We start from the raw sequence: 15,066 nt of genomic DNA, 5'->3' as shown, positions 1-15,066 counted from the left end.
GCAGTTTTACTTGGGTTTTTACCCGCTATTTTTAGCCACACTGTCTTATTCTTCGTTGCATATATGCACTTTATGGTATTTACCATGCTCTTCGAGCACCCTTGCTCTTTGAGCACCCATGCATTTATGCATTACCTTAGGCTTTTGCCTTACTCAATGAGTAATCATGCACTTATGTGCTCAACACTATTTTTTTGTGTGTTCCTGTCCTACCTTCTTCGCCTCTGTTCTCAGGGTGGCTTTTGTAGTGACATGCCTTTGGCATTTTTTGGCCTCCGCGAATTTTTCGCTAAGCCCTTTTTGCCTTTGGCATTGCCTCTCTTTGAGAACTTCGTCTCGAAGGCCTTCAGCAGTCCGTTGCCCAGTGGGGTGGCTGTCAAGAAGGGGCACTTTGGCCGTTCTTGCTTTGGCCTTTTTCGCCGAGGTTCGGTCACTTACGGATAATATCCGGTCATCCGGAATTATCCGGTGTTCTCTTTCTGTAGAAACCGGACTGTTTATGCCCAATCATAGGTCAGCTAAACAGTCCGTTAATGATCATCTTTGGTTTTGCCCTCGACCACACAAGTGTTCTTCGTCGTCGTTCCTCCCCAGTGCTACCTCTTTATCGTCCCTCTTGACACTATTAATAGTATACTACTGGTACTTAGTAGCTTTGTTTTGCATGATACAGTGAAGCTTGATTATTACTTACTGTTAGTAAGTACTGCATAGTAGTACAGTATGCATACAGTACTACTTAAGTACTAGACTACACTACATCCATATTTCCTCTGTTCCAGGTTACTGCCGACATTTCAAAATTCGCATGTTCCAAGTTACTGGCGATATTTGCATTTCATTGGCTGTAATTCTTCAATTTCTATCAATATCAAACATTTATGACATTTCATTGGCTTACAATTGCTTTAAGCGCTAATTATAAACCAATCTTTTGCGAAAAGTCATGCAATTCCCAAACAAAGTATCATTCGCCCAAATTGAGTGAGGTCTCGATTGTCTCTGTCAATTCAAAGTAAATGTCGGCAGCAACCTGAAACAGAGGAAATATATATTATACAGGCAAATTAGTGTCCACATTGGACAATTGTATTCCCATCCCACCTATGTAAAACTACAAAGAACTGGCACTATTATTGGACATAACTAACGAATCGAAATTGATTACTTCGAAGAATTACCAAAATGTTACTTGAAGTATTATGAATAGCGTACACACATGAAACCGGGGTAATCGCGAGTTTCCTATATTGACTCCCCCTACAAAAATGTATACCGGTAGATAAAATGGCCGCTGCGACAAATATATCCGACAACTATCTGATTGGTTAGGGCTGGTCTGGATGCCACCTCATAAAATAATGCCATAAACCGTTTTGGCAAGTCTTCAAATTTTTCCCAAAGTCTGATATCCCATGAAAAAAAGGAGAAAAGAAGTATCTCCAAATTTGTTCGGGATACCAGCTGAATTTTCGAAAAATTATATTCGATTTCCGATTGAGGTGCAAGACTTCAACGTGAACACAAACCTCCATAAAACACTCGATTCTCAAGAAAATTGTGGCATAAAGTAATGAACTTTGGTGGCATCCAGACGTACAAAATCTCGAAAAATGGAATATTTCGATTTTGCCAACTTTTCTTGGGAAAACGACCATTTTATGCCATTTTTCGTGGCATCTAGACCCGCCCTTAAAAGTAGAAGCCTATTGGCTTTCGTTGGCGGATGTCTCTTCCATGTCAATACAACGACCAAGTAAAGTATCTTGGTTTTTTCGAATATATCGACGTACCGAGAGAGTCCTGTTTGCTGGCGGAGGCTAAAGGTACACTGTCCACGTACTATTATAGTACGTTCAATATTACGTGGAGGAATTACCTTGGTTACTTTGCGCAACACAAGCCACTCATCAGGCATGCTTACCTCGTTCCTTGCTCGCCAACGACACCGAAGTACAGTAAACACACCGTGGACATCGTAGCGAGCGTGACCATTCACTGTAAAGAGCCCTACCGCTGGAGTACATGTGCACTTCTAGATTTACATTGATAACTCACTGGTGCACGAGTTTGCCACCATAGAATAAGTTTGTGAGCTCGTAATTACTTCTCATCGTCTCAATCGACTCTGTGATGAGTGTTTTGTGATACCTGTGAGGTCGCTCGCAACAATATACTAGTAAGTGATCTTAGTAGTTACAGTATTGAAAATAACTGTTATGTTAGTGTTGTGGTGAAAGGGGGCATACATTGAAGGGAGGTAGCAGTTAGTATTATTAGCATCCCCACTGTGCAGATGCTTGCAGTGGGGATGCTTGGAAACACTGTGTGCTAACAAGTACGGTGGTTCACGTTGCGAAAGTAAGTGGATTTGCAGAGCTGGAAAGCGTGGTTAGTGTCGTTTGTTGAATGAGGGGCAATTGGAATCACTACTGGAGGTAAGGTGGTGTTGGCGTAGCTACAGTAAGGTTCAATCAGGACTACCTAAAGCGCAACCATTACTTTTAGCCGCATTCGTACGTTTTAAAAGTCGTAAACGTTATTGTGTGGAATGGGCTACAAAAGGGATCCCACCATTGGTCCCCATGCATCATGGTGGGGCGGCGGCTGACTGCCACCGACCACAACAGTTCTCCTGCTGATTCGACTAGCCGTTTTACTTATGCTGATTCGTGTGCAATGTCGGCTCGGCAGTATTTCAACCAATAGAAAGCCGTACATGTTAAATGTTAGTGATATGTTGCTGCTGCGACATGTGTTCACGTTGAAGTCTTGCACTTCAATCGGAAATCGAATAATGTTTCCATATTCAGCTGGAGGCTGCGGGAAATTGTTAACCAAGGATTAACCTAATTTTCTTCAACTATTGAGAACAGTGGATTGGTGGTTTCAATCCCATGCTGGACAACGTTGATCACAGCATAGAAGCATTCAAGATGGAGATCAGTTCGATATCGGAACATCTGCCGCATCACACCAAACTGCTTCAATCGTGCATTGACAGTCTCATGCCGTGCCATGATTTCCTTTTGACTGTGAGCGCTTTCGGGTTGATATCTTGAGTTTACGAAAAACTCTTGATCCGTGTACCCTCGATCCGCCAATGCCATTTCACCGTCCTCTAGAGCGTGCATGAACGCATTTCGTGCAAGCGATAAGTCTGACCAACTTCCACAGGGAACACCTCCGTTGGCCCAAACGATGTGCCCTGATGTAATACACAATCCAACTTCGTAGCGCAGGCCAGGACCGTGGAACTTGTGGGAATACCATGAGGGGTCGAATGGTGTTGGCTCTTGTACACGGAAGTCAGTACCGTCCAACGAGACAACCATTGTAGCATCTGGTTGGGCACCATCAAATCGGTTCGCCCATATGAGCTATTAATGATGTTATTTAATTGTGATATAACCGATTTACCTTGTCCAACGATGACAGTATCGACACCCAATACCAAGCCCACTTCCTGAAGGTCTTTTCATCGACTCGTGCTATGATTGCGGGCGTTGTTCCGAAGAGTGACCGGAAGCGTCTTTGGTGATTTGCGTTCGGAGTGCCGCTTGTGTGCCTTTGCAGCATTTGGGTTGCATCATGCCAAACATGCTGCTCCACGTTCGTTTGCATTGTCGAAAGTGACGACGGTTACACTATTTCACCGTGAAAAGACACAACACTAAAATTCACACAAAATCTAATTATATTTTTAATATAATTTTTTTTCCTAAAGTGTGAACATGCAAGTTTCCAGAAACTTTGACAAACGTTATATTCTTTTAGCGATTATGAGCTTCGTATTGCATTTGACGCTAAAACGTTTTATATTCATGATAACACAAATACGTTGCACTTGCTGACAAGATTTGAAGCAGAATGAGGCATGTTAAGTACGGTTTCGGCAATGGCGAAAAGCTAGGAAACTTAGGAAACTTCATACTTTGACTGCAAATTTCACTATGGCTACAGGTTATTAGATCGTTTTGATGAGATTTTCCTGGAAAACTTGGTAACGACTAGTCATACCCAAAATATCAAGACCATTGGATGTAATAAAGCATGGTTTCCTGTACTGCAAACTTGAAAGTTTTTAAAGTTTCCTTAACGTCACGTAAAAAATAGTTTTATAAATATTCCGGTAATTCAATAGAAGTACATAGGAGCCTTCACATCAAATCGTACATAACATGAAAAATTCAAATCGACCCAATAGAGTACACATGCAACCGAATTGCGCGCGCAACTCACAATCGCCAAATGGCTCGGAAGTGGACAAGCGACTGCGAAGCTGAGAGAGTACTGCGACAGTTGTTCGAAGATGGCACCGTTTCTTCTGGAAGCTCTCCTGGGTTTGTTCGTGCCCTCGCCCTCGACATCTTCAACCAGTTCAGTGACGCAGTGTTCAACATCCACCTCCGTAAGGCCAAGATGGCTTTCAGCACGTTCGGATATGTCGACTCCATCTTTTCAATCAATCTCACATATAGAGATGAAAAAGACTGTGAAACGTGGTAAAACCACACGGGAAATTGTTCCTTTTGGAGACGGTGATGGCGTTATCCTCAACTCGGCCAAAACCGAGTTGCCTACAGTGCCCTTGACACTAACCACAGCAACGACGACCAGAGGAACCTGGAAAATCCAGGTTATCTCGTGTGCCACTACTTCGACTATGAAAGCGAACAAACCTTTGTTAGCTTTGCTGTCTACTTGATGTGGGGTGTGAAGTCGTGCACAATCGACGTTTTGCCAACCACTGCAGTCATTTCGTACCATTGGCCTCCAGGCCTGACCAAGATCAAGTCCAAGTTTACGTCGGAGCTCGAAAACACGGCGACCAAAGCAAAAACGTATGCCAAGATCCAGGCATTCGCATTTGCAATGCAAAACCACCGTCAGAATCAACAAACATCCCCGATGTCGACCCAGCTGGTTGATTTGCCATTGCCTGTTATTCCTCATTCCTTCGAGTTCAATGTTGGCGTCGACACTATTGACGAGGATGTGATCATCGTTGAGTTCATGGTCCAAGGAAATTCGTCATCTCACGGCAATTTCTCGCTCCAAAAGTAGTAGTTTAAGTCATTTTAACACATTTTGTTTTGAGTTCATCATTTCCCGCAGCCTCCTGGCATCCAGACAACTTCGTAGAGCTCCTTTTCTCCTTTTTTTCATGGAATATGAGACTTCGGAATTTTGTAGACTTGCCAAAATGTTTTATGGCATAATTTTATGGGGTGATATCCAGACAAGCCCTTAGCAAAATTAGAGTTTCAAATTTCAGCGTGACATGCATTACAAGAATTAAAATAATCTTTGATATGCTAACTCAAAATTGACTTTTTTTCACCAAGCAACCACCATTGTGGCTCGACTGTCTCGGTTTCCCATAGAAAATAGATTATATATTTATATCAGCTAATTAAATATTTTCATTTGGAAAATTATTTTATGACCACCTCTGCTGGTGGTATATCTATCTACCTAAGCCCTGGGTGAACGCTTGCGAATTTCGGCATATTAGACCCCATGGCCATGACTACACAATCCCGTCAAGTGAACAACTTGGCTAGCCGCCATCGATGCATGTTTGATCTATGACTTCACATTAGTAGACTGTTTGCCTAAACTCGATATCGTCAAAGATTACCTCAATCTTTCGGACAGCAGATCCGCCGTGTATTGGGCTCCTCTGACATGTGCACAAGCGACACGAGAGGAGCCCAACGCATTATATATTTATTATATCATATTTATTTATGTAATTAATGTATCCAAGGTTGTCGAATTATATGAAATTTATTTCTGTAATTAATATATCCAAGGTTGGCGGTGTACGGTTGGTTGTTGAAATCGACGAGACATCACTAAAAATCCAAATACAACCGCGGAGCCCAGCACCCGACGTTTGTCAAGTGGTTCGGGCGCCTTACGTTCCATGAAGCCAACTTTGTCTGCCATGATCGGGCAGCACATCCGACCAGGTACTCTGATAATGTCAGACAAATTTGGTTCGTACAAGTCGTCGGACGGAAGACACACATTGTCTAACAACCCATTGCTGGCCGGCAAGAGCTATTGCCAGCATTGGGTGAACCATTCGGAAACTTCGTGGATCCAGCGACCGACGCACACACCCAGACGATCGAGGGTGTGTGGGAAGTTCGCGTCAAACGCTTCCTCAAAACAATACCCGGAATTCGAGAGAAGTACCTACCCGCCTATCTGGACGAATTTATGCGGCGCACTTGTTTTTCCCACCGCAAGCGGACGAAAAGCTGTTTTTCACCAGCTTACGGTTACTGTAGTTGATTTGTTAAGTGGGAACTTATGCGACATGACAGTCAATCAAATTGGCAACTAACCTCTTTGTTTAGATATTTCCTAGATTGAGACAAAGAACAAATCAAAGAGGTTATCCTAATTTGCAGGTGCATAAGCTGCTTACACTTGTAAAAGCAAACTTTATGACATGTTGTTTAAAAGTGAATAACTTCTTGCAGGAAACATACCAATACCAAACGAAAGAACAGAATCCTAGTCAATGGTCCATCAAATTTTGATGTGATCAGTAAAATTTAGATGTGGTCAAAAATAGTCAAATAATCACAAAGTGTTTCATTATTTTACAATTTGTGCTGAGCATACCATCCGGATAACTGCAACCGGCAACCCTTTGGCAACCATGGCCCTTCGTGTGTGTGTGAATTGGCATTACTGTACGGATTTCGGGTCACAAAGGGATGTCATTTCAAAAGGCCCGCGCTCCCAGTAGCCGATGGGTTCGCCTCGGCCCGCCCATCGGTATTGCTGGGCCGGATACCGGAGTGACATCCTGACCTTGGTATTCCGATGAGTCACTGAACTCACGACATTCACACGAAGGGTTATGCGATGAATTTAAATGTTCAGGAAATCCATATCCTCGTCATTATCATTCTCGACAAATTCTAACATTCTATCATCTACTAGAAATGCCTGCCAATCACCCTTCAGTGCCAACGACGACTTCATGTTCGCTTGCTTCGTCGTCTTCCAGGTCCTTCGAAAGTTCCTGTAATTGTAGACTTTCACAATCTTGTAGGTTCTCCAAGGAAGTGGAAAAGTCAAACGCGTCAATTTCAGACGGTTCAAAAGGATCAACTTCAGTGCAGGGACGTTCAATGATACCACATTTGCGGAACCCGTTGACAATGGTTGTTTTTGGTAGGCATTCCCAGGCAGTGTTTACCCACTCCACAAGGTCGTATCGGTCAGGCGGAGTTAGCTTGAACTTGCCTTCACGATGGTTTTGGACCTCGGTACGTAAATATTCAACCCAACGACGGCGTAACGCACTTTTCTTAGGCTTCATCCAGGCGACGTCAGCGGGCTGGCAGATCCAGGTAAATGATGGAGGGATTTTTTCCAGAATGACGTTCAATTCTTCCGCCAATTGCACAACTTCATCGGTAAAGTGTGCACTAAAATCGTCCCAAAGTAGTGTCGATTTTCCGCGGTAGTGTCGATTTTCCGCGGCGGTGGCCAAAGTGGTAGGTCAAAAACGCAAGGGAAATTTTACTGTTCCACCACGCGGTAGGATTGCCGAAGATCCTCGAAGGGGTGGCGCTCATGGAGTTCTTCAATTTCAGGCCACAAGGTACGTCCAAAACCGTTTCGTTGGGACAAGTTTTCTTGAACGACTTCGGCAATTTTGGACTCACCCGTTTTGAGAACCAAAAACAATGGATACTTCACGCCATTTGAATCTGCTAACACCATTGCTGTTAGACGATCCTTTTCATGTCCAGAGCCCTTGATCCATACGGTCTTGGCGCCTTGTTGGTTAATTGTCTTTTTTGGTATGTATTCGTAGTTGATACCAGTTTGATCGGCATTGTAAATGGTTTCAACACCCCTTGTAGCTACAACGTCGCGAATGCGCGCTGAAAACTCGGCTAACTTCGCTTCTCCTTGTGCTAGGTCCGCTTGGCCAGCACGGCTCTTGGACCGCATTGCGAAGCGCCAACGTTTCATGCAGCCTTGGATCCAAGCATTGCTGGCTTTGAAGTCGTTGGGACCAAACCCCAAGTCTCGGGCAACCTCAAGCGCGCGTGATTGCAGCAACAGATTGCTTACGGGGATCCCTTCCGAACGCAGTTCGGTGACCCAGTCAGCCAGGCCTTCCTCAGTAGCCTTGTCCAATGTGGTGGATGTTCCTTGTGGTCGCATAGATTTTTTAAGTCTATTGGACGGTTCGTTGGCAGCCGCCTCAATGGTAGGCCTGCACTGTTCCCAGCGGAAGATCCGCTTCCACGCCGTCTTCCGTGGGGTTCCAGTGAGTCCTGGGAAGTAGGTGTCGAGCGCATCATTTATTGATGTGTCTCTTGCTGCATTGATAATACAAAGTTTCTTCGCGACTGAGTAGGATGTAGTCTTGAAAAAAGGCACCTTCCGGGAAACCTTCTTGATGGACGGTCTCCCAGTCGCATTGCGATGGGCTACTGGGCGTGTCGTGTCGCGCGCCATGAATGCAATTGACAACAAAATTTCGCGCGCACATGGCACTCAATTTAATTCTCGTATACTTGATATTTATTCTTTATGAGAGGTGACTCGTTATGCTGAGGTACCTGCAAATTTGAATATTGTATTATATTGGATTAAACAGTTTTCCAAAGTTCCCACTTAACAAATCAACTACAGTAGTTCAAGGTATTGGAAAAAGTATAACTAATAATACTAAGTACCACTCCGTCTCAAATCACTGACACGTTTGACGTTCGCCACATAGCGGTTTTATGACCAATCATTTGATTTGTGTGAAACTTTTACCAATCAAAAGAGAAGAATCTTAGCCGTAAGGTCATATAATTATATTGCCATTCTTCCAAAAACTGCGTGTGTACTGTATTCTTCAAATAAAATCAGTCACTCAACCCAAAATTTTCATATGTTCACCGGACTTGAAGAATGTATGGAGATTGTCTCAAATATATCCAAAACAAGAGGTTTCTTTGGCTGTATAATTTAATTCCCAGGAAGGTGTCAATGTCACCTAAGTGTACCTATGTCACCTCCCTTGTGATTGGCTCAACAGTACTGGATAAGGTTATCTTTTTAATAAAATTGATTGTTTTCTAATTTCACAACTAATAGAATGTCCAAACGTTTCAGTGATTTGGGACAGAGTGGTACTTTGCACTCATGGCTTATTGCCACTATCTATGCTACCAAAAGACCCATTGTACAGTTCGACGTCGTAGAGTGCGTTTTAGGCTTGTAGCGACACCCGAAGCCACACGGATGGTGAGGTTTTCACCATGCAGTACCTCCACTCTGAGGACCGCACCATGGATCACATCTCGCCTTGGCGCCTAATTAGGTAGTTCTGCTCTTTATGTATTGACATCACATCGTCATCTTTCGTCAAGGATCCCTTACAGCATGTCCACTTCCACGCCTCCGCCACGAATCTACCAGGCCGGCGGATTTGGAGTATACACCTCTGGAATATAATATATGTTTCGCTTTACCTCTATATTCGAATAATATGTTTCTGATATTATTCGAATAGAGAGGTAAAAGCAAAGTTTGAATACATAGGTCAAGGTTACATCTACCTGACAATCAATATGGATCAGAGTAGTACTATCGAATTCGACATACCATCATAGCGCTGGACAATATCTCGTTAGAGCAAATGTCACGACAAAAATTGAACATGTCAATTACGACAAATTTTGAGACTTCTCTCGCGGGCGGCGACTTGCGCGAGGCCCATGCATACATCAGCCGCACCGCCTTGGAGAATAGAAGTTTGAATCGTTCTTCGAATGATCCAAACTTCATGCTGCGCTCGATGGAACCGCAAGAAGCACGACGGCATCGCCACCTTGTCCCGCTCAAGGTCATGTCCTTCGCGAATGACGGACACAGCCCCTGCATACACCACGCAGTGCAGGCAGCTTCGTCACACGTGGCGGCCATGACGGTGCTGAACTTAAACTGCGTGGCGTTAGACATGTCGTACTGTGCAGCTCGCTGGGCTTCCTGCATCGGCAAATTTGAAAATGGGGCAATACCTGACTTGAGTACTTTTCGGTGGGAGTTTTTGGCGGTCAAAGTGCCTTTTTATCCGGATGTATAAGTAATTATCCGGATTAAGTACGGAGACACAAATACTTGACCATATTATATTTGGGACCGGGGACTAATCTTTACTAGTGCCAGAGTTCTCGCCGGAGCAGACGTTGACTTCACGCAAGCACGGTTGAAAGTTGTGTTCCAACGACCAAGGGGCCACGTCATTCCACGCGTTGTTCGTTGAATTCACGATGTTTTCGTAGATGTTCGAGTGGTGCGTCTGTTGAAGCGTTGGATGGCGCAGAAGAAACCAATATCCAACACGTTCAAGGCCGGCGAGTTTGGCGGTTGGTACTTCACCTTCATCGCCCAACAATCTGACATTCACGCCTTGTCGATGTCTGCGTCGCTAGGTGGAACGTGCGGGCGGGCTTTATCCTGCTGGATATAGTCTTCGAGCAATCTACCCGGCCATACCGCCTTGATTGCAGATATGACGTTGTCGATGAGCATCGTCTTGTACACAGTGCGCGTCACGTTAACAGGTCGCAGCTCCATTGTGCCTGCGGGCGGTTCCGCGACGACCGTGCGGCCGGAACGAGTTGTGTAAATCGCCAGGTGATGAACTTGCCATCCAACCATTCTGACTTCGCGTTGTCCCATCTAGGCCGCGCCACCGCAGAGAGGAACATCACCTTGGTGATGAATCGCTTGCTCTGGATCGAACGATGAAGGGGTATTTCTCCTAGCAACAGGTATAGCCGGGATTGGATCCGTGTTGCATGGAACCACTTCTCATTCACGTATATGTAGTCGTACATATCATGGAACGCGTAAGTGTCGCTAGGATGCACAAGGTCGATGGCTTACTTGACGCGAGTAGTCTTGTTCACATCTGTTAGATTGCGCTTGACATGAGAGTTGTATTTCATCATTAGACTACGTTGTGGTAGTAGTCCTTGAGGGTGCTTGGTGGTATTTCGATGGCATAGGCAACGTACATGAGTGTTGTTCGCTGCGACGCTGGAAAGGCACGTACGTATACGCACTGGGAGGTCGATGTGTTTACGCCCGACACGTCCTATTTTTAGGCTTGCTATGTTCTCACATATCATTTCGCCATGGGCGCTAGTTGTCTCCACTGTTGTGACACGTTGGCAAGCTATCATGCAGTCCGCGCCACATACATAAAACAAGATGATATTTTGGGATAACTATTCCAAATATTGTCCGTTTTTGCTCATATTAGCACCAATCTGACCGTCTTGATTGGGCGATCGATTGCCGCTTGAATTAGGGCAAAACGAAATATTAGACAGATTTCGCAAACGTCAGTTCTATTTTATCCGCAACCTATGCTCTCAAATTCGATAAGGATAGAACTGAACCTGTTATAAATAATTAAAGCCGCTGTAAAATTTGCCAATTTTGCAGCGGATTCCCCACTTGCTGTATTCGCATAAATGGTGGGTTTTCTGTGTAACCTGATGCGCTTGTGTTTGTTTGATCATACTTCAAGTATTGTGCTTTTCATCCATTTTGCCCATTGTTTTATCGAAGAAAGGACACAAGTATGTTCAACCAATCAGAACTCCAGCGTGATTCAATATTAGACAGATTTCGCAAACGTCAGTTCTATTTTATCCGCAACCTATCCTCTCAAATTCGATAAGGATAGAACTGAACCTGTTATAAATAATTAAAGCCGCTGTAAAATTTGCCAATTTTGCAGCGGATTCCCCACTTGCTGTATCCGCATAAATGGTGGGTTTTCTGGTCTAACCGGATACGCTTGTGTTTGTTTGATCATTCCATCCATGGCGACAGCCTTGGGGTGGCGAGGTGAATCGCATTAACGTTAGAGTCTCATGAGTATGTCATTTGTGGTAGAAGGACGTCGCTCTGAAATCGGTGTCCTCACATACTCTCGAAGGACCTCACTACATTGTCCCGGCACGAGAATGACGTGAAGTATTTCGTCGACCTCGCGGGCGAAACCCCGAAACCAGATTATCTGTACAATGATGCTGCAAGCGGGTAGGATGGTAACGCTTCATTGGTGCTGGGCGAGAATCCAACTAGTAAGTTCAAATCCGACTGCAGGCGTACAAATCTCCAAGGCCATTGAAAATACTATTTTTTACTTATTTGTGCTCAAGAGAAAACAAGATCATTCATTTCACAGGGACTTATGGACTGACATGTGAGTTATTTATTTGTGCCTCCTGCCCGGTTGAATTATTTATTCCCCCCTGCGTCCGGAGCGAATGAATTATTTAAATAATTCAAAACAACCTTTTAAAAAATATTCAATGGGTATTGTATGCTGTTATCGGAATGAAATGAACTTGCTATAGCTCGTTACTATATAGTACTGTACTAGTACTACGTAGTACTTCGAAGTACCTTGCACGATTTTCTGCAGAGTTCACATTTGAGACCAACAACTAGTTTAGTCACAACGGTGGTCGCCAACGGCCCCCTTTGTATAGAGAAGAATCTTGCGCATACATTCTTGACGTTGGGGCAATAAAGCGGCAATGAAGGAATAAGCTCGGCATAAGCCATACCACGGAGGGCGTTCAAAGCTGCCGACATCAAAGGCAATACTATGTATTACAGTAATGCGCCGTGGTTAGAGGCACTTCCAAAATTCGGCTAATCAATAATATTGAACCACGCTGGAGTCCTGATTGGTTGAATATACTTGTCCTTTCTGTAAGAGCCAATCAAATCCATTCAAAATTGGGTTAGCCAATAGCGTCGATTCGTGATTCGATTCGGTTCGACGGGGTCTGGAAGTCTGTACCGAATCCACAATACTAGTACGTGCTGTACATGTATGTACATGCAGTTAACTTTTGCCGTTCAATACATACTTAGGGCCAATCGGAGCTTTTCATACTAACAATTGGTCCAATAAGATCATTGAAAATGCCTACGAATAATTTGGTCGAAATGAATCATTTATTTTATGGCTTCAAAAACCTGAACAAATTATTTATATACAGAACAATTGTAGATTATTTACTCAAGGACTGAATAACATAGAATAATTTATTTTATTTAAATTATTGAATAGTATTCTTTTTAGATTATTTTTTGAAGGGCCTTGCAAATCTCGCCTTTGTATGCGTTGGAACCGAGGAACTCCAGCCAGCATCATTATTCAGGGATGATGGCCAAGAATAATAACCACGTTTGATTGGATAACGATTGAAATTTTCCTATGCGAATTAACTGTTAATTCACGGCCAGAAAGTCACTTGAATAATGTACGCCTGATTTGGGTGACAAAATCCTCAGAACCTCTTAATAATGATATGTATAAAGTGTTCAATAAATTAAATTTAGAGGTGCAGCTAATATAATAATTGTATTATATACTATCATAGTATACGACAAGCATAATATTAAATCTTACAGGTATTTGATACAAGAGTACGTAGTTTTGTCCAATCATAGTCCATGGATGACCATTTGCTGGCCTGGAATTACATGAATCACCTTAGAGCATCTGCACCGGCACCAGTAAATTTCACCCCCATTATCCGGATAACTTGTTCGGATACGCGAGTTACTGGCGCCAGTAAGGGCAAATTTTACTGGCCTCGTTTTGGTTACGCACCGCAGTCAGTAAAGGAGATTGATTGCACTTGCTTCGTGATGGATTCGGCTGCATGGGACTCCGAGAGCGAAAGTAGTGGCGATGATGACGTTGTCATCGCCATAGTGCTGTGTGGGTTAGTCGTCGCAGCGCAGAAGAAGGAAGTATGTAACAGAGGCTCCAACAAGGGCAAACGGCCAAAGATTGACCGCAACCGTGCTCAGTACGACCTACTGCTGCGTGTAGACTACTTTGATTCCGAGCCTACGTACGACGACAACCATTTCCGAAGGCGCTTTCAAATGCGGAAGAGTCTATTCCTGCAAATTGCGAACGATCTGGCACACCAGGACCCTTACTTTTAACAGAAACCTGATGTCACAGGTGTATATAGTACATAACCAGCAGATATTCATATATAGTCAGCAGATATTCATATATAATCGGTGACATAGGACGCCAAGGTTTTTCAACATTGCAAAAGGTTGCTGCATGCGTCCGATACCTAGCGACAGGTTGCTCGATAGACGACCTGGACGACAGGTATTTTAGCTATTTTGCTACAAATATAATTACACAAATTCAAAAATAATATGAACTTGAATTCACAGTCAACGGTTTGTTAGATATAGAATTGGAGAGAGCACTATGCGTCAAGCCTTGCGCCGATTCTGCTCGGGGATTCAGTCGCTTTACAAGGACAGCAGCCTACGCGAACCTAATGAATCAGACTGCCAAAGGCTATTGCGCGACGCTCAACGTGTTGGTTGGCCTGGAATGCTGGGGTCTCTCGATTGCTCTCATTACGCGTGGAAAAATTGTCCGAAGGCGTGGGCTGGGCAATTTCAAGGTGCCAAAGGCCGACCGACAGTAATATTGGAGGCTATGTCCGACATGCGAGGACGCATTTAGCATGCGTACTTTGGCATGCCTGGAGCAAACAACGATATCAACGTCTTGGTCAGTTCAAACGTATTTCATGCTTCGATTGGAGGTGCAATAATAAATTTTTCAAGTTAATGATAAAATATTTAAACTAGGCAATAATAGGATGGCGTCCTCAAGTGCGATACAACATAAATGGAAACACCTACAAGGGCACCAAATTGGCTCGTGGATGGAATGTACCCTCCATACTCAGTCTTTGTAAAAACGATACCCAATGCGATGTCGCTCCGGGAGAAAGCATTCCAGAAAGCCCAGGAGTCACGCCGCAAGGACGTTGAACGCATGTTTGGCATGCTGCAGGCTCGTTGGCACGTGCTAACACGACCATGTGAGTTGTGGGATCGTTCTGCTATTCATCACGTCGTAATTACGTGCTGTGTATTACACAACATGGTCATTGATGACGAAATGGACGACGACAGTTGTGATCTCGAATTTTTAAACGACCTCCA

General features: G+C 43.9%; 5 protein-coding genes across 5 annotated transcripts; 2 read left to right on the top strand and 3 right to left on the bottom strand.

Annotated features, from left to right (window-relative positions):
- Positions 1–4,251: 4,251 nt before the first annotated feature.
- Positions 4,252–5,067, top strand: H257_10939 (hypothetical protein; the record flags this gene model as incomplete). Its single annotated transcript, XM_009837704.1, has 2 exons — positions 4,252–4,411; positions 4,781–5,067. The coding sequence occupies 2 exons, from the start codon at positions 4,252–4,254 to the stop codon at positions 5,065–5,067; spliced, it is 447 nt and encodes a 148-aa protein (XP_009836006.1).
- A 535-nt stretch (positions 5,068–5,602) lies between these two features.
- H257_10938 (hypothetical protein) lies at positions 5,603–8,502 on the bottom strand (the record flags this gene model as incomplete). Its single annotated transcript, XM_009837703.1, has 4 exons — positions 5,603–5,686; positions 5,881–6,069; positions 7,226–7,457; positions 7,727–8,502. 4 exons carry the CDS (start codon positions 8,500–8,502, stop codon positions 5,603–5,605), a joined length of 1,281 nt encoding a protein of 426 aa, XP_009836005.1.
- Positions 8,503–9,413: 911 nt separating this feature from the next.
- Positions 9,414–10,032, bottom strand: H257_10937 (hypothetical protein; the record flags this gene model as incomplete). The annotated part of the gene is made up of 2 exons (XM_009837702.1): positions 9,414–9,449; positions 9,724–10,032. 2 exons carry the CDS (start codon positions 10,030–10,032, stop codon positions 9,414–9,416), a joined length of 345 nt encoding a protein of 114 aa, XP_009836004.1.
- Positions 10,033–10,186: 154 nt separating this feature from the next.
- On the bottom strand, positions 10,187–10,701 carry H257_10936 (hypothetical protein; the record flags this gene model as incomplete). Its single annotated transcript, XM_009837701.1, has 2 exons — positions 10,187–10,468; positions 10,537–10,701. 2 exons carry the CDS (start codon positions 10,699–10,701, stop codon positions 10,187–10,189), a joined length of 447 nt encoding a protein of 148 aa, XP_009836003.1.
- Positions 10,702–13,725: 3,024 nt separating this feature from the next.
- Positions 13,726–14,057, top strand: H257_10935 (hypothetical protein; the record flags this gene model as incomplete). Its single annotated transcript, XM_009837700.1, has 1 exon — positions 13,726–14,057. One exon carries the CDS (start codon positions 13,726–13,728, stop codon positions 14,029–14,031), a length of 306 nt encoding a protein of 101 aa, XP_009836002.1. The 3' UTR covers positions 14,032–14,057.
- Positions 14,058–15,066: the final 1,009 nt, after the last annotated feature.

The sequence above is a fragment of the Aphanomyces astaci genome (assembly GCF_000520075.1).
Source record: "Aphanomyces astaci strain APO3 unplaced genomic scaffold supercont1.31, whole genome shotgun sequence".
Classification (NCBI taxonomy): domain Eukaryota; phylum Oomycota; class Saprolegniomycetes; order Saprolegniales; family Verrucalvaceae; genus Aphanomyces; species Aphanomyces astaci.
The sequence above is the reverse complement of the archived record's forward strand: the minus strand, read 5'-3'. Positions and strand labels throughout refer to the sequence as shown.